We start from the raw sequence: 26,675 nt of genomic DNA on the forward strand, positions 1-26,675 counted from the left end.
ACCTGTTTTCCTTACCTTTCCTAATAATACCCAACATTCTATTCACTTTCCGAGCCGCAGCAGCACACTGAGCAGAAGGTTTCAGTGTATTATCAATGACGACACCCAGATCCCTTTCTTGGTCCGTAACTCTTAACGTGGAACCTCGCATGACGTAGCTATAATTCGGGTTTTTTCCCACATGCATCACCTTGCACTTGCTCACATTAAACGTCATCTGCCATTTAGCCGCCCAGTCTCCCAGTCTCGTAAGGTCCTTCTGTAATTTTTCACAATCCTGTCGTGAGTTGACGACTTTAAATAACTTTGTGCCATCAGCAAATTTAATTACCTCGCTAGTTACTCCCAACTCTAAATCATTTATAAATATATTAAAAAGCAGCAGTCCTAGCACAGACCCCTGAGGAACCCCACTAACTACCCTTCTCCATTGTGAATACTGCCCATTTAACCCCACTCTCTGTTTCCTATCCTTCAACCAGTTTTTAATCCACAATAGGACGTTTCCTCCTATCCCATGACCTTCCAATTTCCTCTGTAGCCTTTCATGAGGTACCTTGTCAAACGCCTTTTGAAAATCCAGATACACAATATCAACCGGCTCCCCTTTGTCCACATGTTTGTTTACTCCTTCAAAGAATTGAAGTAAATTGGTCAGGCAAGATTTCCCCACACAAAAACCGTGCTGACTCGGTCTCAGTAATCCATGTCCTCGGATGTGCTCTGTAATTTTGTTTTTAATAATAGCCTCTACTATTTTCCCCGGCACCGACGTCAGACTCACCGGTCTATAATTTCCCAGATCTCCCCTGGAACCTTTTTTAAAAATGGGCGTTACATTGGCTAACCTTCAATCTTCCGGTACCACGCTCGATTTTAAGGATAAATTGCATATCACTAGCAGTACTCTAGGATGAATACCATATGTTTGACATATCTGAAGCACTTGTTTGGAGAAATAGTCAATGATCTGAAGTTTATGTGTTGTGATGGGCCCCTTGAGGCCAACAGCCTGCTCTACCAGCTCTCCTCCAGTGCCAGAGTTTGCCTTTAAGAAAATAGCTCAGAGGTAGACCTTGGCTGCAGCTAGTACTCTGAGTCAGGCTTTGGGGTCTTCTACACTTAGGGTGACTTTTCCTACCCCCAGTCATCCAGTTCAAACATCACCAAGAAGGTTTTTTTCTGGACCCAATAACAGTTCTGGTACTTTTCCTTTGCCCTAGGGCTCCTTTTTAAATGAATCAAACTAGTTGGTTAGCAGAATTCTCATACTATTGGGCTCATTTTCAAAAGAGAAAAACGTCCAAAAAGTGGCATAAGTCTGCATTTGGACGTTTTTCTATGAAGTCCATCAGAAGTGCATTCAAATCACAAGGAGGCGTGTCAGAGGCGTGTTAAGGGTGGGATTTGGGCGTTCCTAACACTTAGACATCTTTCAGCCATAATGAAACAGAACAAAACTGTCCAAGACTAACACTGAGACGTTTTGAGCTAGACTTGTTTTTATAACGAATAAGGCACAAAAAGATGCCCTAAATGACCAGATGACCACTGGAGGGAATCAGGGATGACTTCCCCTTACTTCCCCAGTGATCACTAACTCCCTCCCACCCTCCAAAATGTGATTAAAAACATTACTTGACAGCCTATATACCAACCTCAGGTGTTATACTCAGGTACATTAGAATAGCATGCAAGTCCCATACCTTTCCCTACTTGTTACACTTGTGGAAGAAACTATGAGCCCTCCAAAACTCACCAGACACCCAATGTACTCACACATAGGTGCCCCCTTCACCCTTAAGAGCTATGGTAGTAGTGTACAGTTGGGGGTTGGGGGTTTTGGGGACTCAGCAGACAAAATAAGGGAGCAATGGTAAGATGTGTACCTGGGTGCATTTTACGAAGTCCAATGCAGTGCCCCCTAGGGTGCCTTACTGCTTTCCTGGGATGTCAGGGGACCAGTCTACTAAAAATGCTGGCTCCTCCTACATCCCAATGGCTTGATTTTGTGCGTTTTGTACTTGGATGTTTTTTGTTTGAAGCTGGACCAAAAAACAAAACGTCCAAATCACAAAACCTTGTTCAAAACACTATTTTCAAAAACAAAAGATAGACGTTTTTCTTTTTTGAAAATGACCTTCTTTCCTATTCCAATTTTGGACATTTAAGTCATATCAAAATTGCCTCTCCACGTAAATTAGGCCACCAATTTGCAGATCAGCTTCTCCTAGTCTTCACCAACCATTTTGCTGGGGGGGAATTCTGTTTCAAACAGTTTATACTATATTTTTCCAACTGAGTACTCCTTGAGGAGAATTGGAGTCTCAGTTAAACAGCCTCCACACCTTGGACAGGACTTTAACTTTCTCCATAGACTTACGGTCCTGTCCTCTTAGTCCAAGTCACAGTTCAACAAACCCAGTGTTCCCTCACACTGGAACACATAACAGTTACAATATTCATCCACCACAACTTTAATGTAAGTACCTTTTCTTTCTCTGGGATATGGATCTTGCCTCAAGCATCCCCCAGGCCTCAGATAAAGATACTTCCCTCTGGTCACCAGTCCAGCTTTTCTAGCTTCTTCTTTGGGGTCTGTGCCCCAGGATTCTCAGCCTGTTCCAATTAACTTCTCCAGTTAACCATAGGACTCCATTCTTCTCCAACAGGACCATAGGACTCCATTCTTCTCCATCAGGCCCCCTTCTCTTCTGAATACCTCCTCCTGAGAAGTGCCTTTTTATGGGGCTGCTAATAGCTTCCCCACTCCTTTATGGGCCCCTCCTCCTGCTTCTAGAAGAGCCTAGAACCTTCTAAACTAGGTCCACCCATTAAAAGGGACATGCCCGCTTCCATTCTGTGATGGGCCCTCCTACTTAATCCTACAAGGGCAGACCATTTCCCTTCAGCCTTCTGGCTTTTGGCTGTCATCTGTAAGATGGAGCTCCCTCTAGTGGCCCCTTTCGGGTCATTACCCAGGCCTTTTACTGGGAGAACTCCCTCTGGTGGCTTCTTCATGTCAGGGCATGTCCTATGCTAATCACTGTGAATCTAAAAAGCTCTACCCTGATGTTAAATGTATTATAATGCGGAGTAGGAACAAAAGAGAAACCTTTTACTTAATACATTGATTTCTGTTTCATTCAAAGTTCTACTTGATAAGTTATACACCCTATTTAATCTTATCTGTGCTACAGGTTCGTATCGATTGTAATAGCTGTCTAACAGTCTTTGAAACATTCCTTTGTCCATTTCTGCCCCTTCCTCTTCATCTGTAAGAATGTGTATCCCTTTTTGGCATATTTCACTCCTCAGTGAATGAATCTTTCCTCCATACTTTCCCTAATTTAAAAACCTGTTCATCAATGTTTAACCTAGGAGGGGTGGTATACAATGGAGATGAGGGGTCAAAAATCTCCTCAGATTCTTTCCAACTAAGCTTCCTTGTATTTTCATATTCCTGTCTAGTATTCTCCTCACTACCTTGTTTATGCATAACTTCATTTCTATATCTTTTATCTACTTCTCTAACTCATCTTTCTTTTGATCATATGCTGGATGTCTTCTATAATCCTGATATCTCTTATTCCTTCACCAATGATATATATTCCCAAACCGATAAGCCAAGTCACCTCTTTTAAATTTATCAAATTTAACTTGTCTTAATTCTTTCCTGAATGATTCTAATTGTAGTTTGTAATCCTCAAACAAAAGATCATAGCATACATCATGTTCCTTCAAATAAGACATTTATTTGTCAAGCTTTTCCTTTGCATCAGCCATTCTTTTGTTTGAGGTTTGAATTATTAAAATCATTAAGTCCAAAGAACATTTGTCTAACGTTGCTTCCCACTTATTAAGAACAATGTATCAAATTCTGTTTTTTATAGTTTTTTGGAAGGGGATGCATGAGCAATGAGAATAAGTGAATGGGGAGGGAGGAAAAATGATAATAAATATCTGGGGAAATGGTGGGGGAACCCTGAATGAGAAACAGGGATGGGAAATCAGATAGACAGGGGCCCTTATAAATTCCCCAGTGCCACTGTTCAATAGCCTTTAAAGGGCTGACCGAATCCAGTGGACTACAGCTAAGTCAACAGACTAGTTCATAAGAAGTTTGCTGAGCTCAGAGATTAATTTACTCAGCAGTGGGAATGTTTTCACTACTTTTTCACTACTTTTTAAAATGTAATAATTAGGAAGTAGCAGATTTGAGCATCTTGATTCATTACTGCCTATTCTGTACAGTACCTTCATATAGGCACAAATCTGCATATACCAGCTCATTAACTGAAAAATGTTCTTGGAACTTTTATTTCTTCAACAAACATGTTTGCTTCGGCCCAACCATATAAAGTGGTATGTACCTACCCTTAAATTATCTAAACTGTTGATAGAATTATCAAAACTTAGTGCTGTGCTTCTAGTTACCTCAGTCTAGTAAATGTTCCAGTGTTTAATCTCAAGATTTCCTTAACTTCAGGAAACAGTTACCACTTCAGAAACCATCAGTAGCAATAGATATTTGATGAAACCCATAAATGGAGCATATAGTGGACAATTCTATAACCAAATCAGGAATCTCAATGTAGGCTCCCTAAGAGCAGGAGAACCTAGGCCCTAAATTCCATTACAGAATACAAACATAACCCAATATCGGCATGCCTAACATTTAGGCGCCCTCACTTACATCAGTCATAGAGCTTGTATAAGTGCAGGTACCTAAATATGGCAGGGATGTACATAACTTGCAGTATTCTATAAGTTATGTGCATAAGTGAGAGCCCCTCCTATGGACTACACATGCTCCACCCTGTGTACAGCCCCCCTTACCAATTCATGCTATGTAACTTAAGTGGGTATTTGCAGAATAGTACTTAGGTAGCATGTATGTGTGTGCACCTATGCATGTATAAGCTAGCATTCTAACGAAGAGCAACCAAAAGAGGGTGGAACTCATCTCATATGTGGAAAGGCTAAAGAGTGTAGGGCTCTTCAGATTGGAAAAGAGACAGATGAGGAGAGATATGATTGAGGTCTACAAAACCCTTAGTGGTGTAGAACAAGTAGTAGTGAATCGATTTCTTTCTCTTTCAAAAAGTACAAAGACTACGGGACACTCAAGGAAGTTACAAAAAAACACTTTTAAAACAAATAGGAGGGCATTTTTCACTCAGAAAATAAGCTCTGGAACTCATTGCCAAAGGATGTTGCAACAGTGGTTAGTGTATCTGAGTTTAAAAAGTCCATAGTCTGCTATTGAGACAGACATAGGGAAGCCACTGCCTGCCCTGGGATTGGAAGCATGGAATGGTACTACTATTTGGGTTTCTGCCAGGTACTTGTGTACCTATGCATGTATAAGCTAGCATTCTAAAGAAGAGCAACCAAAAGGGATGCAGAGTTGCCACTGCTGGAAGCAGAATACTGGGATAGACGGACCATTGTTCTGACCCAGTATAACTACTCTTATATTCTTATGTTATGTTAAATATTTGTACATCCAATGGGCATGCAAATGATAGCACCCAGTTTATATAATTGCCCTAAAAGAAGGTAATTCTATAAGCATGCACCTCCATATAAGCTCCCAACTGCCATGCAGTGAGAGCCTATTCTATTCTATTATTTATTTATTTATTTAAAGAAAGCCAGCACCGAAATGCCTAACATGTAGGCACACATATACCAGCCACAGCACCAGCAAGAGCAAGTATAACTTACAGTAGTATACTGTAAGTTATGTGTGTAACTGTGAGCCCCACCCATTCATGCCATTCCTTGTAACTGCACACTATAGCACTTAATGTGCATCCTTATAAAATAGCACATAGGGCGCTTGCGCATGCAACTGCTACCTTCCCTAATTTACATGTATAAAGGCACATGTAACCCTGAGCGCTTAGTTATACAATTGCCCTTAAAGTGCATAATTAGACTAACAGTCCTTTCACTAAAAGTAAACAACAGAAAATACAATTACAGCTTGGATTATGAAAATGTAGAGTTTAAACACATTTACCTGGGATGGATATGCTATGAACCATTACAGTATGGTTAGAAATGATTCTTGCGTTTTCTTTATCAGCCATGTCATCTATTAGAAGGTAAAGTCATAAATGGTCATTTTGTATAACCTTTTAGGCAACATGATATTAACATGATACTAATGCCCTAAAACCTGATGCTTTACATATAGTATAATGGAAATCTTGTGAAGACAGGAAATGGAGTTAGCTCATTGGCAGTGCTATTTATGTATTTACTTATTTAATAAAACATATACCACTTCCTGGTAATTAGCTATCCAAAGCCATTTTTAACACTTAAAACCAGTGGTGTGCTGGAGCCGGCTCGCACCGGCTCGCAAGAGCCGGTTGTTAAATTTTCTTCCGACTTGCGAACCAGTTGTTAAAAAGCGTGAGCCGGCTCTCCTCCCTCCCTCCGGATCCAGTCCCTCACCGACCTGACTCTTAGTCACCCTGCCTTGTCATTCGAATTCTTTGGGGCAGGCACTCTTGCCTGCCCGCTGCCAGTGCTGTCTCTCCCCCGTTGCCAGTTCGTGCTTTAAAAATGGCCACCGAGTCTTCCAGAGGCGGCCTCGCGAGACTTCTGCTGAAGTCTTCGAGGCCGCCCTTGTAAGTCTCGGCGGCCATTTTGAAGCGCGATCCGGCAGCGGGGGAGAGTCAGCACTGGCAGCGGACAGGCAAGACTGCCTGCCTCGAAGAATTCGAAGGACAAGGCAGGATGACTCAGTCAGGTCGGTGAGGGACCGTATCCGGAGGGAGGGAGGAGGGAGGAGGAGGGAGGGAGAAGAATTCGCTGAACAACTCAGGAGGGGGTGGCAGGAGAGAGAAGGGAGTCGCTGGGCATGGGTGGATGGAGGGGAGAGAAGGGTCGCTGGGTATGGGTGCATGCAGGGCAGGGGAGAGGAGGGTCACTGCTGGACATGGGTGGATGGAGGGTCACTGAGTATGGATGCATGCATGGCAGGGGAGAGGAGGATCGCTGGGTATGGGTGCATGCAGGGCAGGGGAGAGGAGGGTCACTGGACATGGGTGGATGGAGGGCAGGGGAAAGGAGGGTCACTGGGTATGGGTGCATGCAGGGCAAGGGAGAGGAGGGTCACTGGGTATGGGTGCATGCAGGGGAGAGGAGGGTCACTGGACATGGGTGGATGGAGGGCAGGGGAAAGGAGGGTCACTGGGTATGGGTGCATGCAGGGCAGGGGAGAGGAGGATCGCTGGGTATTGGTGCATGGAGGGCAGGGCAGGGGAGAGGAGGGTCACTGGGTATGGGTGCATGCAGGGCAGGGGAGATGAGGGTCACTGGGTATGGGTGCATGATGCGTGCAAGGCAGGGAGAGAGAAGGGTCGCTGGACATGGGTGGATGGAGGGCGGGGGAGAGAAGGGGAGAGAGAAGAAATGCTGGACATGGATGGAGGGGAGGGAAGAGAGAGGAAGGAGATGAGATGAGGGAAAAGGAAGAGAGGAGAAAAACTGCACATGGATGAAGAAAATAGGCAGAAGCTGAGGACCAGAATTGAAGAAGAAAGGAGGAAAGGAAAGAAATAAGTGGAAAGGAAGCCCTGGAAACGGAGTTAAGAGGACAGATAGCAGCAGAATCGGATACTGGGCCAGCATGATCAGAAAAACAGTCACCAGACAACAAAGGTAGAAAAAAATCATTTTATTTTCATTATAGTATTTGGAATATGTTCACTTTGAGAATCAGGTGCTCAACATTAAAAGTTTATATTTATTTACTTATTTATGGCATTTTATCGCACATTAAACATGAATTAGATTGGAACCTGGGATCATTTAATTTTTTTTTCCTGGAGTAATGCATTGCTGCCCCCCCCCCCCCCCAGGGTCTCTCCCCGGCTGTAGCCAGCTCTGCAATTTGGGGGGGCGCAGAGGGGGACCGGGGAGACAGCCTGTTGTTAAACATTTACCAGCACACCACTGCTTAAGACCATACAATAACATATAAAATCAGTACAGATATTAAAAAAAAACAGCTTAGGCTGGACCCCTTGACAACCTCACCACTACCCTCATTAATCCTAAGGGAACAGATAAGCCTTAAGCTGTTTCCTAAACTATACCAGATTAACTTCTGCATGCAACTCTATGCAGAGGGTCGGGTTTAACATTCAGGAGGTACACAGGGGCAGGACTAAAAACAGTGGAGTGGTTAGATTGCTTGAAACTCCTTTGAAACACATAACTCTAAAGGAAAAGGGAACAGGTCCTTCTTGAATCTAGATATTTGGCCGCTTCAAAATGAGGTACACTAGACAGCTGCCTGTTGTGTCTATGCCCAAATACAGGCCAGTCTATGCACTGCTACATGGATAATTTAGGTTCAGTTCCCAGCAAGCCTTATGATCCCTGGGTCAACCAGGACTGAGAATGTTATATAGGCAAGCCAAGGAGCAGTCCCTACTACTATTCTAGGCACAGGTACACTCCTTCGGCTCCTCAGTCTACTCAGGTTCAGCCCCAGTGCGCTCATTCATGTCAACAGTGTGCGCCTAAGGCCCCTGCTGCTCCCCAGTCAAAGAAAGGGACGAGCGTTTGACTGGCTCCAGCAGAGCATAGCTACAGCAAAAGTGTCTTTTCCGGATGACTTGCCAGTCGGGGGGAGACTAAAATTTTTTCACCAAAGGTAGCCTCTTATAACCTCCGACCGGTGGGTTCTTCAAATAGTCCATCTTGGATACACCCTCAATTGGCATCTCAAACCTCCAAATTGCCCACCAAGAGCTCATTCATTCAGCACAGGCAGGTACTTGCAGAGGAACTATCCGCCCTTTTGAAGACCCATGTGGTCGAACCCACTTTCCACCAGGGGTTGAAGGGCAGGGATTCTATTCCAGGTACTTCCTTGTGCAAAAGAAAACTGGTGGGATGTGTCCCATCCTAGACTTAAGGGTCCTGAACACATTTCTAGTCAAAGAAAAGTTCAGGATGGTTTCCCTGGGCACCCTTCTCCCAATGATTCAGAAAAACAATTGGATATGCTCTCGGGACTTAAGGGACTCATATACTCATATCCCAATACTTCCAGCTCACCGGAAGCATCTCTGATTTCGGCTGGGAAGATTAAAAGTACAGCGTGTTGCCTTTTGGCCTCGCGCCAGCTCCTCGGGTCTTCACAAATGTCTAGCGGTAGTTGCAGCATCGCTACACAGACTGGGAGTCCATGAGGGGCATAATCGAAAGGGGCGCCCAAGTTTTCCTGAGGACGTCCTCACAGGATGTCCCGGCGAAGGAGCGGGGAAACCCATATTATCGAAACAAGATGGGCGTCCATCTTTCGTTTCGATAATACGGTCGAGGACGCCCAAATCGCAAAATTTAGGTTGACCTTAGAGATGGTCGTCCCAGATTTTCTGCCATAATGGAAACCGAGGACGCCCATCTCAGAAACGACCAAATCCAAGCCATTTGGTCGTGGGAGGAGTCAGCATTCGTAGTACACTGGTCCCCCTCACATGCCAGGACATCAACCGGGCACCCTAGGGGGCACTGCAATGGACTTCAGAAATTGCTCCCAGGTGCATAGCTCCCTTACCTTAGGTGCTGAGCCCCCCAACCCCCCCCCCCCCCCCGAGAACCCACTCCCCTCAACTGTACAACACTACCATAGCCCTAAGGGGTGAAGGGGGGGCACCTACATGTGGGTACAGTGGGTTTCTGGTGGGTTTTGAAGGGCTCATATTTACCACCACAAGTGTAACAGGTGGTGGGGGCCTGGGTCCACCTGCCTGAAGTGCACTGCACCCACTACAACTGCTCCAGGGACCTGCATACTGCTGTCATGGAGCTGGGTATGACATTTCAGGCTGGCATAGAGGCTGGCCAAAAATATTTTAAAACTTTTTATTTGAAGGTGTGAGGGGGTTGGTGACCACTGGGAGAGTAAGGGAAGGTTATCCCCAATTCCCTCCGGTGGTCATCTGGTCAGTTTGGGCACCTTTTTTGAGGCTTGGTCGTAAGAAAAAAATGGACCAAGTCGCCCAAGTGCTCGTCAGGGACACCCTTCTTTTTTCCATTATCAGTCGAGGACACCTATGTGTTAGGCACGCCCCTGTCCCGCCTTCGCTATGCTTCCGACACGCCCCCATGAACTTTGGTCGTCCCCGCAACAAAAAGCAGTTGAGGACGCCCAAAATCAGCTTTCGATTATGCCGATTTGGGCGACCCTGGGAGGACGACGCCCATCTTCCGGTTTGCATTGAAAGATGGGCGCCCTTCTCTTTCGAAAATAAGCCTGCATGTGTTCCTGTATCTTGACGATTGGTTGGTGAAGAGCACCTCGGAGGACAGTACTTGGGAGTCCATTCGGATGACTATTTGGCTGCTAGAGCTACTAGGGTTCGTTTTAAAGTACCCCAAGTTCCATCTACACCCTGGCCAGCGATTGGAGTTCATAGGAGCCCTGCTTGACACACAGAGGGTTCGAGCCTACCTCCCAGAGATGAGAGAAGACAATCTTGTCTCCTGGCGACCAAGGTTCATGCCTCTCAGCAGGTTACAGCTCAGCAGATGTTGAGATTGCTGGACCACATGGCTTTCCCAGTGTACGTTACACCCATGACACATCTTCACATGAGATCTTCTCAATGGACCCTGGCTTCTCAGAGGTATCAAGCCACGGAGAGTCTACAAGATGTCATTCAAGTGTCCCCAAAGCTTGTACACGCTCTTCAATGGTAAACAATTTGATCCAATTTGACTCTGGGACTTCCATTCCAAATTCTTCAGCCACAAAAAGTGCTGACAAAGGATGCATCTCTCCTGCGATAGGGAGCTCATGTAGATGGGCTTCATATTCAAGGAGCTTGGTCCTTCCAGGAAACAAATCTTCAGATCAACCTCCTGGAGCTTTGAGTGATCTGGAATGCTCTAAAGGCTTTCAGAGATCGGCTATATCACCAAATTGTTCTCAAACAGACAATCAGGTTACAACGTATTACAGTAAAAAACCAGGAAGGCACTGGATCACACCCACTGTGTGAGAAGGACGTCCAGATGTGGCATCGGGCTTCGTTCGAGCCACTTATCTGGCGTGCGCAAACAACACCCTGGCTGACAGGCTGAGCAGGATAATGCAACTGCACGAGTGGTCTCTCAATATGGGCATGGCCCGCAAGATCTTCAGAGCATGGGGCACCCCCTCGTGGATCTTTTTGCCACTCAGATCAACCACAAGGTCCCTCAGTTCTGTTCCAGGCTTCAGGCCCACGGCAGACTAGCATCAGATGCCTTCCTCCTCTGAAACCTCTAGTGGGAAAGACTTTGTTGAAACTCAAGCAAGATCGTGGAACCATGATTCTAGTCGCACTGTACTGGCCACAGCAGATATGGTTCTGTCTTCTTCTGGAATTATCCTCCGACTGGAGTGTTTTCCAACCCTCATCTCACAGAACGAGGAGTCCCTTCTACATCCCAACCTCCAGTCTCTGGCTCTCACAGTTTGGATGTTAAGAGCCTAGAAAATGCTTCCTTGGGTCTTTCGAAGGGTGTCTCCTGAGTCTTGCTGGCTTCCAAGAAAGATTCCACTAAGAGGTGTTACTCTTTTAAATGGAGAAGGTTTGCTGTCTGGTGTGACAGCAAGGCCTTAGATCCCCTTACTTGCCCTACACAGACCCCGCTTGAATACCTTCTACAATTATCAGAGTCTGGTCTCAAGACTAACTCCATAAGGGTTCACATTAGTGCAATTACTGCTTATCATCAGCATTTTTTAAGGTAAGCCCATCTCTGGACAGCCTTTAAATGTTTGCTTCATGAGAGGTTTGCTTTTGTCAAAGCCCCACCAGTGTCGTTGGATCTCAACGTCATTCTCACCAAGCTGATGAAAGCTCCTTTTGAGCCGCTGAATTCCTGCCATCTGTACTTGACCTGGAAGGTCATTTTCTTGGTGGATGTTACTTCAGCACATAGGGTCAGTGAGCTTCAGACCTTAGTAGTGGATGCAACTTATACTAAGTTTCACCACAAAAGAGTAGTCCTCTGCACGCACCCTAAGTTCCTGCTGAAGGTGGTATCAGAGTTCCATCTGAACCAGTCGATTATCTTGCCAACATTCTTTCCTTGACCTCATGCCCATCCTGGTGACAGCAGCTTGCTTACCCTGGATTGCAAGAGAGTATTGGCCTATTAGATGGAGCAGACAAGGCCCCACAGACACTCCACCCAGCTTTTTGCTTTCTTTGAACCCAACAGGATGGGAATCACCATCGGGAAACGCACCATTTCAATTTGGCTGACAGATAGCATTTCCTTCAATAATGCCCAGGCTGGGCTGGTTTTTGGAGGGTCATGTCACACTCATAATGTCAGAGCAATGGCTGCGTCAGTGGTCCACTTGAAGTCAGCATCCATTGAAGAGATTTGCAAGGCTGCGACGTGGTCTTCAGTCCACAAATTCACATCACACTACTGTCTGAAGCAGGATACCCGACGTGACAGTCGGTTTGGGCAGTCAGTGTTGCAGAATCTGTTTGGGATCTAGAAACCAATTCCATCCTCCTAGGCCCATTTTATTCTACTCCAGGCTGCACCCTCATTCAGATTGTATATAGTTTCAGGTTAATCTGTGTTATGTCCTCACAGTTACGAGGCCCAATTGACCAATGTTTGTTGTTTTGGGTGAGCCTAGATGATAGGGATTCCCCACTTGTGAGAAGAGTAAAGCCTGCTTGTCCACGGAGAAAGCAAAGATACTTACCTGTAGCAGGTATTCTCCGAGGACAGCAGGTATTCTCCAAGGACAGCAGGCTTCATATTTTCACAATCTCTCCCACCTCCCCTTGGAGTTGTCTCCTTGGTTATTTTTACTTTATTTTTTGCTTTAGTATTAAAATGAGGAGACTGCATTCACGTGACGGGTGAGAAGGCACGCGCACATGCAAGATGGAGCACGGCCCACGTTACACAAATCTCTATTTTTAGCTTTGGCAAAATGCTGGACCGGGCAATGTGGATCGGCGTCACCCACTTGTGAGAATATGAAGCCTTCTGTCCACGGAGGATTCACGCTACAGGTAAATATATTTGCTTTATTTATTTATTTATTGGGATTTGTTTACCACCTTTTTGAAAAAAATTCACTCAAGGCAGTGCACAGTAAGAATAAATCAAACATAAACAATAGACAATTACAGCAGTAACAATATTCAAATAAACAATACAAAGTATGGCATAGTATACTGCTTAAGTCAACACAATACGTAATAGAACACTTTAATAAACAGCATAGGTATAAGCAAAGATGGAACAAATAGGCAAGAGAGTAAGAGGAGCTAAAAAATAAGATGACTAATTTAAAGAAAGCCAGCTCCGACATGCCTAACATGTAGGCACACATATAGCAGTCACAGCACCAGCAAGAGCAAGTATAACTTACAGTATACTGTAAGTTACGTAACAGTAAGCACCACCCATTCACGCCCTTCCTTGCAATTGCACACTATAGCACTTAACGTGCATCCTTATAGAATAGCATGTAGGGCGCTTGCGCGTGCAACTGCTACCTTCCCTAATTTACATATATAAAGGCACATGTAACCCTGAGCGCTTAGTTATACAATTGCCCTTAAAGTGCATAATTAGACTAACAGTCCTTTCACTAAAAGTAAACACCAGAAAATACAATTACTGCTTGGATTATGAAAATGTAAAGAATTTAAACACATTTACCTGGGCTGGATATGCTATGAACCATTACAGTACGGTTAGGAATGATCCTTGCATTTTCTTCATCAGCCATGTCATCTATTAGAAGGTAAAGTCATAAATGGTCATTTTGTATAACCTTTTAGGCAACATGTTATTAACATGATACTAATGCCCTAAAATTTGATGCTTTGCATATAGTATAATGGAAATCTTGTGAAGACAGGCGATGAGTTAGCTCATTGGCAGTGCTATTTATGTAATTACTTATTTAATAAAATATATACCACTTCCTGGTAATTAGCCATCCAACGCCATTTTTAACAGTTAAAACCAAATAAAATATAAAATCAGTACAGGTATACAAAAGAAACAGATAAGACTGGACCCCTTGACAACCTCGCTCCTACCCCTATCATCAAGGGGTACATCAAAGGAACAGATAAGCCTTAAGCAGTTTCCTGGACCATAACAGATAAGACTTAAGCAGTTTCCTGTAAAATAACCATATTAGTCTTAAGCAGTTTCCTAAACTATACTATATTAACTTCTGCTTGCAACTCTATACAGGGGGTCGGGTTTAACATTCAGGTACACAGGAGCAGGACTAAAATAGTGGAGATAGAAGTAGTTAAATTGTTGGAAGCTCCTTTGAAGCATCTGACTCTTAAGGAAAAAGAAGCAGGCCCTTATTGAGTCTAGATATTTGGCCCCTTCAAAATGTTGTACACTAGGCAGCTGCCTGTTTTGCCTATGCCCAAATCCGGACCAGTCTATGCACTGCTACAGGGATAATTTAGATTTAGTTCCCAGCAAGGCTTATGATCCCTGGGCCAACCAGGGCTGAGAATGTTATCTAGGCAATACCCACAGTCCTTTGGTGAGAAAGTCCCAGTCATCACTCAAGATGACAACTAACAGCCAGAGTCAGGATCTATGTTTTGAAAAAAAAAAGCTGTGGCTTGTCGCCCTGGCCAAAGACTGCTGCTGCAATGGCTTGACTAAGTTAGAAGGGGGATGTAAAAAAAAAAAGGAAAACCCAGACACTCCCCCCTATCTGGAAGCTCTGACTGTGGTCCATATTGGCCTAAATCAACAGAGATCAGTTTCATCTGAACAGAAAGCAAAGGTGCAAGGGGAAGTCTACTAAGCCAAAAAAACAAGATCAGGCTTGGTCAGTCTCTGCAATTAATTGGTCACACTTAGAGGAAAAGGAAACACTTAAATTGTGAGCACACTAGGGGCAGAGAAAGTACCTGTGTATAATATGTAAACTGCTTTGGCTGTACAACAGAAAGTCACTATATCGAAAATCTAATAAATATAAACATCGTGCTTAGATCAGCAAACTAAACATTTATTTTAAATACTTCTAACCTGCCTATATACTACGCGGTTTCCATAACCATAAATATTAAAATACAAAATAAAAAATAAGAAACCTTCCAGATGAGAACAGAGTGAAAACCTGACCAAAATACCACGGCATTTTATCATGAACCACTTGGTAAATGTGAGTCAAAACTTTATACTGCACTCTATGTTTCACAGGCAACCAGTGAAGTTGTTTCAATACTGGTGCTATATGTTCAAATTTGGAGATGCCAGCAAGCAATTTATCAGCTGCATTCTGTACTATTTGTATAAGCATTTAGTGTATCTGGGTTTAAAGAAGGAATTTAGTGGGCTTTCTCTCATTTGCCACACTGGGAATTGACAGTGCGGTTTTGTAAAAGAGGCCCTTAGTCCACTCCAAAGGTTAATATAAAAGTAAAACAACAAAATTAAAAATTAGGTGATACATTTTTATTGGACCACTTAATATATTTTTTTACCAGCTTTCAGAGACCAAAACCACCTTCCTCAGGTCAGGACAGTATATCATAAAAGCATTATACCACCCTGACCCGAGGAAAGAGGTTTTGGTCTTTGAAAGTTAATCAAAAAATGTATTGAATTAGTGCAATCAAAATATATCACCTTATGTTCTGTTTTTTGCTTTATTTGTTAATTTCTAATGTAGTGATTGGAATATATCAGTTTTTGAAATTTGCAGGTGCTATCCTTGTTTTGCACAGTACTTTCTTTTTTCAAAAGCATGAATTAATCAGACAAAGCCAACATGGATTTAGAGGGAACTCTTGCCTCACCAATCTACATTTTTTTGAAGGGGTGAACAAACATATGGATAAAGGTGAGCCATTTGATATTGTGTATCTGGATTTTCAAAAGGCATTTGACAAAGTACCTCATGAAAGACTCCAGAGGAAATTAGAGAGTCATGGGATAGGAGGCAGTGTTCTACTGTGGATTAAAAACTGGTTAAAAGATAGAAAACAGAGAATAGGGTTAAATTGGTCAGTATTCTGAATGGTGGAGGGTAGATAGTAAGGGTTCCCTAGGGGTCTGTGCTGGGACCACTGCTTTTTAATATATTTATAAATGATTTAGAGATGGGAGTGAAATTATTAAATTTCCTGACAACACAAAGTTATTCAAAGTTGTTAAATTGCAGGAGGACGGTGAAAAATTACAAGAGAACCTTAAGAGACTGGGAAACTGGCCATCCAAATGGCAGATGACGTTTAATGTAAGCAAGTATCACATACCATGTAAAATGAGTTTATCTTGTTGGGCAGACTGAATGGACCGTACAGGTCTTTATCTGCCATCATTTACTATGTTACTATCACGCTTATTTTCGAAAGAGAAGGACGCCCATCTTTTGACACAAATCGGGAGATGGGCGTCCTTCTCGCAAGGTCGTCCAAATCGGCATAATCGAAAGCCGTTTTTTTTACACCCTCGACTGCTTTCCGTCGTGGGAATGACCAAAGTTCACGAGGGCGTGTCAGCAGGGTTGCGAAGGCGGGACTGGGGTGTGATTAGGAGATGGTCGTCCTAGGCCGATAATAAAAAAAAGAAGGGCGTCCCTGACGAGCACTTGACTGACTTTACTTGGTCCATTTTTTTTCATGACCAAGCCTCAAAAAGGTGCCCAACTGACCAGATGACCACCGGAGGGAATCGGGGATGACCTCCCCTTACTCCCCCAGTGGTCACTAACCCCCTCCCACCATAAAAAAACAAGTTTAAAAATACTTTTTTGCCAGCCTCAAATGCCATACTCAGGTCATTGCAGCAGTATACAGGTCCCTGGAGCAGTTGTAGTGGGTGCAGTGTACTTCAGGCAGGTGGACCTGGGGGGGAGGCTTTGGGGGGCTCAGCACCCAAGGTAAGGGAGCTATGCACCTGGGAGCAATTTCTGAAGTCCACTGCAGTGCCCCCTAGGGTGCCCGGTTGGAGTCCTGGCATGTGAGGGGGACCAGTGCACTACAAATGCTGGTTCCTCCCACGACCAAAGGGCTGGGATTTGGATGTTTTTGAGATAGACGTCTTTGGTTTCCATTATCGCCGAAAACCGAGGACGATCATCTCTAAGGTCGACCTAAATGTCAAGATTTGGGTGTCCCCGACCGTATCATCGAAATGAAAGATGGACGTCCACCTTGTTTCGATAATACATGTTGCCCTGCCCCTTCACGGCACCATCCTTAGAGTTGGGCGCCCTTAGAGATGGTCGTCCCCATTCGAAAATGCCCCTTAATGTTACTAAGTGCAAAGTGATGCATGTGGGAAAGAGGAATCCAAAATATAGCTATGTGATGCAAGGTTCCACATTAGGAGTCATCAACCAAGAAAGGGATCTAGGTGTCATCATTGATGAAACCCTCTGCTCAGTGTGTGGCGGCGACTAAGAAAGCAAACAGAATTTTAGGTATTATTAGGAAATGAATGGAAAACAAAAATGAGGACATAATCAGTGGTGTAGCTAAGGGGGCACAGCGGGAGCAACCACTCCCCCAAACAGATTTGGATAAAAACAGAGCCTATTTTTGCTGTTGGGCCCACTCCCTTCACTGGTCTCTCTTCCTCCCCTCTCTCATGATCATCTTCTTACAGCTTTCAAGTTCGTCGGCAGAGCAGCAGCGGTATTAGCACGCAGGACCATTTTCCTGCACACACTGCTGCTGTCCTGCAGGTCATGCCCCCTCTGATGCAAGCTTCCTGGGTCAAAGGAAGCGTAACTGGCAGAGCAGTGGTAGCGTGCGAACGCAAGAAAATGGTCCCGCGCAAGCTTTCACTTTGTTTTTACTTCTAATACCAAACTTACAAGTTATAAAAGAAGATGATCGGTAGAGAAAGGGGAAGAGACAAAGGAGATGATGCTGGATGTTGGGGTGAACAGACAGACAAAAGGAGCCATGCTAGATGAGGAGGAAGGGATAAGAGATTCAGAAATGAGGTGTTACTTGATGGGACAAGAAAGGTAAAGAGAGAGATGGGGGGAGGGGAGACATACTGCACTATGCTGGATGGGGTAGCAGAGAGAGAGAGAGAGAGAGTAATGTTGGATGAGGAAAAGAGAGATAGAGTGATACTGTGGGGGAGAGCGATAGAGACAGGATAATGATGGAAGCGGAGATGGGATGCTGGATGGGGAGGAAGATTGAGATGCTGGATGGGGGATGAGACAGGGCGATGGTGGATGGGAAGAGACAGAGGTGTGGGGATGAAAGGGAGACAGAATGATGCTGGGGGTGAAAAGAGACAGACATATTGATGCTGTATGGGGGAGGAGAGAGAGAGAGAGACAGAGGGTGATTCTGGATAGGGAGGAAGAGGGAGAGATGCTGGATGAAGAGAGAGAGACAGGGAGATTGTGGATGGGATGAGAGATAGATTGGGTGAAGCTGAATTTGGAGGAAAAGAGACAGAGATAGAGCAATGATGGAAGGGGGAAGAGAGACAGAGATCACAATGCTGATAGGGGAGAAGAGAAAGAGAGACACTGTAATACTGAATGGAGATATGGGGCAATTCTGGATAATGGAAGAAAGAGAGAAAGATGGGGTGATGCTGGATAGGGGGAACTGAGAGAAAGAAAGAGAGATTGGGTGATGTAGGTTGGCAGGAGGAGAAAGAGATAGAAACATAGTGGAGATGCTGCATGGAATTCATGTGGGGGAGAGAAAGAGATACTTAGAGGAGATGCTGCATAGTGGAGGGGGGAGAAGGGGAAAGAAAGAAACAGAGAGATGTTATACGACAAAGGGAAAGAGCAAAGAGTTAATGAAAGACTGGGGAATAAGAGAAAGGGGAATGGATGGGCCTCTGAGGGAAGCATATAGAAAAATGTAGGTAGATTCAGTGTTTTTGGCAGATAATTATCTGGAGTGTATTCAGTGTGCATAATACCATCAGTAACAGAGATATTAGGGGAGAAATAACTGGTACATATGCACCAGAGACACAGTGAAGGGGTTCTTCATTGCTGTGTTCAAAAGTACCCCTACTATCCCTTTACTGCTTACGTGGGTATTGCCCCCACCCTAAGGAATTTAACTAGCCCCACCCCAACCATACCCTAGCCTCCCCAAGCAGCTGAGTCACCGACCGCATATGCCTATGAGGATTTTTTTTAAGAAGTCTTTATTAAATACTGATGCAACCACATAACATACATCAAACACAAGAAGAGAAACACTTTGTGTGCAACTTGCTAACACTGGAGGAGTGGCCTAGTGGTTAGCGTGGTGGACTTTGGTCCTGGGGAACTGGGTTCAATTCCCACTACAGGCACAGGCAGCTCCTTGTGACTCTGGACAAGTCACTTAACCCTCCATTGCCCCAGGTACAAATAAGCACCTAAGCCGCATTGAGCCTGCCATGAGTGGGAAAGCGCAGGGTATAAATAAAAAAAAAAGTAGGATAACTATAACTTCTAGAGTTTAGTAAGTTTTTCATTTCCCCCTCCTCAAAATACAACCCCCCCCAGCCCCATCTCCCTCCCCCTTGACCCCTCCCCAACTTCATCCTTCAAGTACCCCACCCTCAGTATGAACCAAACCTTCCTAACCCTCTACCGTCAGTTAATAAGAACAATGTTTCAGAAAAGGATCCCAAATAGCTTCCCACTTAGCCAAAGTTTTACATTTGGTTGCCCAGAGCTTCTCCATGTCACAAATATACCAAAGCTTGTTTAACCATTTAGTCAAGAGGGGACATTAGGTTGCTTCCAATGCGCCGCCAAAGTCACCCACACCGCCGACATTGCATGGAGTGCCAATAAAGATTGTGACTTGGTCAGACCAGGTGGTTTCTTACAAAACAAAAAGAAAAGTGGTGACCATTGGATTGGCCAGGCTAACCAACTTTGTAGCCTATATTGTATAGCCCTCCAATAGGCTTTAGCTTTACCACAAGACCACCACAGGTGACCCATAGTCCCTCTATCTCCACACCCTCTCCAACACAGAGGTGACACATGTGGAGAAATATGATTAGGATGGCCCGGAGTCAAGTACCACCTATATAAAACTTTAATGCAATTCTCTTTGATGGGAACTGAAACAGAGACCTTTAATGAGGCCCGCTCCAAGAGAGCCCAATCATCCTCACTAATAGTAATCCCCAACTCCTCCTGCCACTGAAGGCGATGTGCACAAGCAGAGTGAGCCTGAGATCTTAAAAATTTGTACAAACAAGAGATAAGGCCCTATGTTAATTTTCATGTTAATTTGTACAGCGCTGCGTAAGTCTAGTAGCACTATAGAAATGTTTAATAGTAGTAATAGTATGTACCCCTAGAGTCTTCACAAAAATCTTCCAAAAACAAATTATCTCTAAGAATCTGAGCCTTAATTACTGGAGAAAATAAAAAATGTATCAACTGGTTGTATGCAAACCGCTCACGAGGCAAAAGTGAGAATTCCTGCACCAGAGATTCAAAAGACTTTAAGGCGTCATCCTCAAATAACTGGCCCCATGTGGTGAGACCTACAGAAGCCCATCGAGCAAAAGCTTCCAGGTACTATTGCCCTTAACAGTGGGTTAAGGGCAATAGGAGAAAGGCAAGACATTATCAGCTCAGGTTTAGAAAACAGCCCATCCCAATAGTAAAACGTAGTGAGGACTTTGGGAGAGATGTCTGTCGGTATTCCCCGATATTTTCATGGAATCCACATAAGCGAACGAAGAGGAATGGATCCCACAGCCGCTTGTTCCAATTGAATCCAAAACTTATGAGAAGAATCCTGGAACCACTCTATTGTTGCCCGAGCCTGAACATTGGGAACTCCCAACCCACCTTTCCGAGGGTCATAAGTACATACATATTGCCATACTGGGACAGACCAAAGGTCCATCAAACCCAGCATTCTGTTTCCAACAGTGGCTAATCCAGGTCACAAATACATGGCAAGATCCCCAAAAAGTACAAAACATTTTATACTGCTTATCCCAGAAATAGCGGATTTTCCCCAAATCCATTTAATAATGGTCTATGGACTTTTCCTTTAGGAAGCCATCCAAACCTTTTTTTAAACTCCGCTAAGCTAACCGCCTTTACCACATTCTCTGGCAACGAATTCCAGAGTTTAATTATACATTCAGCGAAGAAAACTTTTCTCTGATTCGTTTTAAATTTACTACATTGTAGCTTCATCACATGCCCCCTAGTCCTAGTACTTTTGGAATGCGTAAACAGACGCTTCACATCTACCCGTTCAACTCCACTCATTATTTTATAGACCTCTATCATATCTCCCCTCAGCCGCCTTTTCTCCAAGCTGAAGAGCCCTAACTGCTTTAGCCTTTCCCATCCCCTTTATCATTTTTGTCGCCCTAGGTCTCTATACATCAAAGACCTAGGCAGGTGAGGGCGTTTATTATGCCAAATAAAGTGATTCAAACGGCTTTGTAAGCCAGAGAAAATTTTTCAAGATAATTTCATGGGCAGAACCTGAAAAAAAAATACATCAATCGAAGGAGAATATTCATTTTTTTTTATTTATAAGAATTTAAATTTACAAGCAATAAAATAACTTGCCAGAAATACAGAGAAAGTAATACACAAGAATTATTTCAATTAGGTAATTCTATACTCTTCCTTTGACCACAAAATAGGGAGAGTGAAACAAGACAAGGAGATCAATTAAACAACAGTAAACAGAAAAAACGTGGTATTAACCTGATTATCTCCAGTTATTATTTATCTGAATCATTATTCCACATTGATCGCCTGGTTGGCTTCTTCAAACCCAAAACGGTGTATATTCAATTTATTTTTTTGGAAACATACTTATTGTCCAATATTAGTAGAAATAATACACCTAATTTCATTTTTTCTCTTTTAAAACCAGAAATTATTTAACAATGCGAACACTTGAGTCTCTAATCCAAATCCCACTGATTAAGGTAATCCCAGTTTCACAGGCTTCACTCCTTTTGAATTAATATTACTAAGTAATAATTTATATTACTAAGAGGAATCATTACAAAGGAAAATAACAACATTTTCAGGAAATATTTCTGAGGAAATCTTTAGGAGTCATACCCGGAACTCTAGGAAAACAACAATCTCAATATTAATCATCTGTAATAATATTCATTTTGTTCAAATTTCTGGTCTATTATCATTTTCAAAATCTTAACCATTTCCTACTCCTGTAGAACTTCATTTGCTGTATCAATTTTCTTTCTCAAAGGGTTCGATTAGGTTATCCATGTAACTCACTAATAAGATTATATCTGAAACAAAGTTCTTTACTACCACCGTTAGGTCCTGGAGCGCCTTCTTGATGATATTCAATGTAACCTCTACAGGAGCCAAAAACTCCAAGCTGATAGCTCTTACGGGTTTAGGAGTGGCACCGCCGACTCGGGTTCAGCTGTAAATGACTTCTGTTTCAGCATGGACTCCTAACTCACTCCTCCACTCCTTTGGACATGGTGGTTAAATGATTCGGGAGCGATGAAGTTGTTTCCAGGTCCAAAAGCATAGACGCTCCTTCGCCGGCGCTAATCAAAGGACTCACCAACCCAGTCATCTGTGGGCAGCTCGTCGCGCAGCAGTCCCACACTTGCTGCACAGGGGACAAAACTCTGTCCATCAGCGGCTGACCCCCAATTGTTCCCTTCCTCTCAGTTAAGGTAACTGCAGTTGCAGGGAGGAAATTTCAAGTAAACAGAGACAGAACTTCAGAGAACAGATGTGCCGTTGAGCGTACGAGCTTCAGGTCGCCATCTTTCCACTCTCCCTGGGAGAATATTCATTTTTAAAGTAGCAATGCTCCCAAACCAAGAAAGTGCTGAACGGTCCCAATGATCCAGATCCCTATAAATGTCTTTCAGTAAAGGAGGATAGTTTATGGCAAAGAGATCTGAAAAAAGAGGTGAGAAAACAACTCCAAGATATTTCAACCCCGTGGAGGGGCATAATCGAACGGGCGCCCAAGTTTTCCTGAGGGCGTCCTCTCAGGATGTCCCCGCGAAGGGGCGGGGAAACCCGTATTATCGAAACAAGATGGGCGTCCATCTTTCGTTTCGATAATACGGTTGGAGATGCCCAAATCTCAACATTTAGGTCGACCTTAGAGATGGTCATCCCTGGTTTTCGGCCATAATGGAAACCGAGGACGCCCATCTCAAAAACAACCAAATCCAACTCATTTGGTCATGGGAGGAGCCAGCATTCGTAGTGCACTAATCCCCCTGACATGCCAGGACACCAACCGGGCACCCTAGAGGGCAGTGCAGTGGACATCACAAATTGCTTCCAGCTGCATAGCTCCCTTACCTTGTGTGCTGAGCCCCCCAAAACCCACTACCCACAACTCTACACCACTACCATAGCCCTTAGGGATGAAGGGGGCACCTACATGTGGGTACAGTGGGTTTCGGGTGAACTAACTGAACGGAAAAAGCCCTTCCCTTACCGATCCCTTAGCAATTCGGAAAGGAACGGGCATGCATGAAGGAAATCACATGCAAATGAGCTGCTCGCTGTTAGCTCATTTGCACACAATTTCCTTTGTAAGGAGGGGAAGCCAGTGCAGAACAGCCAAGCATTACAGCCAAGCATTACCCCCAAAGAAGAAACCGAGTGCATATTATCCTTCAAATAATCCCACACAACAGTGCGATAGCCAGCCACAATCTTACTATCCTGTAACAAACTGTTATTAAGGGTCCATCTATGTTTATCTTCGTCACAGAAAGAAGAGAAAGTTACCCATGCATAATGTCCCGTCTGTGGCCGTGCCACCCTTCAGACTTACCCTGTTTCTGGGAGTCAGTGTCTGTGCTGGCTTCTGCTTGTCTCTGTGTCTGTGTCTGTCTTAGGTTCTCTCTGGCTCTGTGTGCTGATTGCCCTACTGAACCTCACTTGTGTGGGCTATGCCTCTTCCAAGATGGCTGCCGCCTCTTCGTCTCTGCCAGTATCCAAGATGGCTCCCGCTGTTACTTTCTATGGGATGCCTGCTCTGAGTGTCAAGCCTCTGTTTGGTTGCAAGGTGATTGCTGCACCTGTGGCTCTGGTGTTGATGGGCTTTATTAGTCACCTGAAGACTACAGTCCTGGCCTTTGCATTTCATCTCATCTAATCTCATCTAAAGGTCCTGGTGTATAGAGTGCTCTGTACCCAGTGTCAGTGTTTGCTCTGTGTGAGTGTTCTATGTTTGTTTCCAAGGTATGACTAGTTAGCTTAAGCACCGTCTGGCTTGTTGCCTGTGCATAGCTTTACTAGTTCTCTATGTTTGTTTCCAAGGTTTGACTAGTTAGCTTAGGCACCGTCTGGCTTGTTGCCTGTGCATAGCTTTACTAGTTCTCTATGTTTGTTTCCAAGGTATGACTAGTTAGCTTAAGCACCGTCTGGCTTGTTGCCTGTGCATAGCTTTACTAGTTCTCTATGTTTGTTTCCAAGGTTTGACTAGTTAGCTTAGGCACCGTCTGGCTTGTTGCCTGTGCATAGCTTTACTAGTTCTCTATGTTTGTTTCCAAGGTATGACTAGTTAGCTTAAGCACCGTCTAGCTTGTTGCCTGTGCATAGCTTTACTAGTTCTCTATGTTTGTTTCCAAGGTTTGACTAGTTAGCTTAGGCACCGTCTGGCTTGTTGCCTGTGCATAGCTTTACTAGTTCTCTGTGTTCGTTTCCAAGGTATGACTAGGTAGCTTAGGCACCGTCTGGCCTGTTGCCTGTGCATAGCTCTACTAGTTCTCTGTGTTTGTTTCCAGTGATAGCCTAGCCAGCTTAGGCACCGTGTGGCTTGTAGCCTGTGCATAGCTCGGCTAGTTCACTGTGTCTGTTCCTAGTGTTAGACTAGCCGCCCTTGCTAGCCACTATCCCAAGACTGTGTTTGTTCCTAGTGTTAGACTAGCCGTCCTTGCTAGTCAATATCCCAAGACTGTGTTTGTTCCTAGTGTTAGACTAGCCGCCCTTTGCTAGTCAATATCCCAAGACTGTGTTTGTTCCTAGTGTTAGACTAGCCGCCCTTGCTAGTCACTATCCCAAGACTGTGTTTGTTCCTAGTGTTAACTAGCCAGCTTAGGCCCCGTCTGGCTTGTAGCCTGTGGTTAGCGCTGCTAGTTCTCTGTGTTGGTTCCTAGTGACAGACTAGCCAGCTTAGGCCCGTCTGGCTTGTAGCCTGTGTTAAGCTCTGCTAGTGTTCTGCGTTTGTGTCCAGGGCATGACTTGTTAGCTGGGGCACAGCTTAGTAGTTAGCTGGTGTATAGCCTTCCAAGTCTCCTGAGTTTGCTCTGTGTATGTTCTTGTGTATGACTGGTTGGCCTGGGTATAGCGTTTCTATTAGCCCGGGTACAGTCTACTAGTCATTGTGTTGATTCCTGCCGACTGCCAGAACCCGGACAGTTCCTGCTTGTCTGCCTTGCCTTCGCCTAGGTGCCAGGGGGCACTCCTGGATCTTCATTCCTGCTGTTCCTGTAAGTCCTACCGGCTGCCAGAACCTGAGGGCTCAACCCGAGGGAGAAGGCAGTCAAGTGTAGGTGAAGCCTAGGTCCAGGGTGTTCCAGTTCCGCGGGTTCCGCTCCAGTGTGTTCCAGTCCAGCGGGTTTCACTCCTGTACGTTTCAGTCCAGTGGGGCCACTCCAGTGTGTCCAGTCCAGGGGGCCCCACTCCAGTGCGCACCAGTCCGGTGCGTTCCAGTTCCGAGTGTTCCGGTGTAGTACTCCAGTCCGGAGTTCCGGTCCAGTCTTATCTCCTCTCTACCTGGAAGGTGATTTTGCCTAAAGGACTCACAAACCCCGCGCTCCCGGGGAAGAAGCCTGAAGGTATGCCAAGGTCCTCGAGAGCGCGACTAGCGCGTGGGGCGCGACACATAAGCCAAGACCCCCCTCCGCCAAGCGAGTGTCAACCAGTATATAATCGATCCGAGAGTAAGATTTATGGGAATGGGAGTAAAAAGTGTAATCCCAAGCCTTGGGATGCAGCAAACATCTAGGATCACAAACCCCCAGGTCTCGTACGAATTCAACAAAGGCTCTAGAAATCTTATGATCATTAGCACTAGGGAAGCAGGACCTATCCATTGCCAGATGAAGTGTGGAATTGAAGTCCCCTCCCCCAGGATGAGATAGTCATCTGGTAAGGACGAGAATCTAGAGCGCAAAGTTTGGAAAAAAGTCTCTTGAGAATCATTAGGAGCATAGAGAGAAGCTAAAGTTACTTTTCTGTTATCAATTTGCATACTCCAGAATAAAAACCTATCAGCCACATCTCTTGTTATATGCTCAACTTGTACCTGAAGAGAGGAGTGCAGCAAAATTGCAACACCTCGTTTCTTAGATCCATCCAGAGGCACAGTACACATAAGGATATTGAGGATGAGCCAAAAAACCCTCATGTTCTCTCTTAAGGTGGGTCTCCTGCAAAAATACCACCTGGGGATTAAAATGTAAAAGTTCTTTAAACAGCCTTTGGCGTTTCTGAGGAGAGTTCAGTCCCTTGACATTATAAGTGAAAACCTTTAGCTTAGTAGACGTGGATGGGGCTTTTTCGAAAGGGACGCCCAAGTTTTGATTTGGACGTCCTTGCAAAACGTCACGATCCAGGGGCGTTGAAACAAGATGGAAGTCCATCTTTCATTTTGATAATACTGTCAGGGACATCCAAATCCTTA

General features: G+C 44.5%; 1 protein-coding gene across 1 annotated transcript in view; it reads right to left on the reverse strand.

The window, feature by feature from the left end:
* The window catches only part of EMB (embigin), a 125,569-nt gene that overhangs the window by 88,377 nt on the left and 10,517 nt on the right, over positions 1-26,675 (reverse strand). Inside the window, exons 2-3 of the mRNA XM_030192220.1 lie at positions 13,723-13,797; positions 6,029-6,103 (exon numbers count right to left, since the gene is read on the reverse strand). Coding sequence (XP_030048080.1) covers positions 6,029-6,103; positions 13,723-13,797 — 150 coding nt within the window. The remainder of the gene's footprint in view (positions 1-6,028; positions 6,104-13,722; positions 13,798-26,675) is intronic.

Source organism: Microcaecilia unicolor, chromosome 2, assembly GCF_901765095.1.
Source record: "Microcaecilia unicolor chromosome 2, aMicUni1.1, whole genome shotgun sequence".
Taxonomy (NCBI): domain Eukaryota; kingdom Metazoa; phylum Chordata; class Amphibia; order Gymnophiona; family Siphonopidae; genus Microcaecilia; species Microcaecilia unicolor.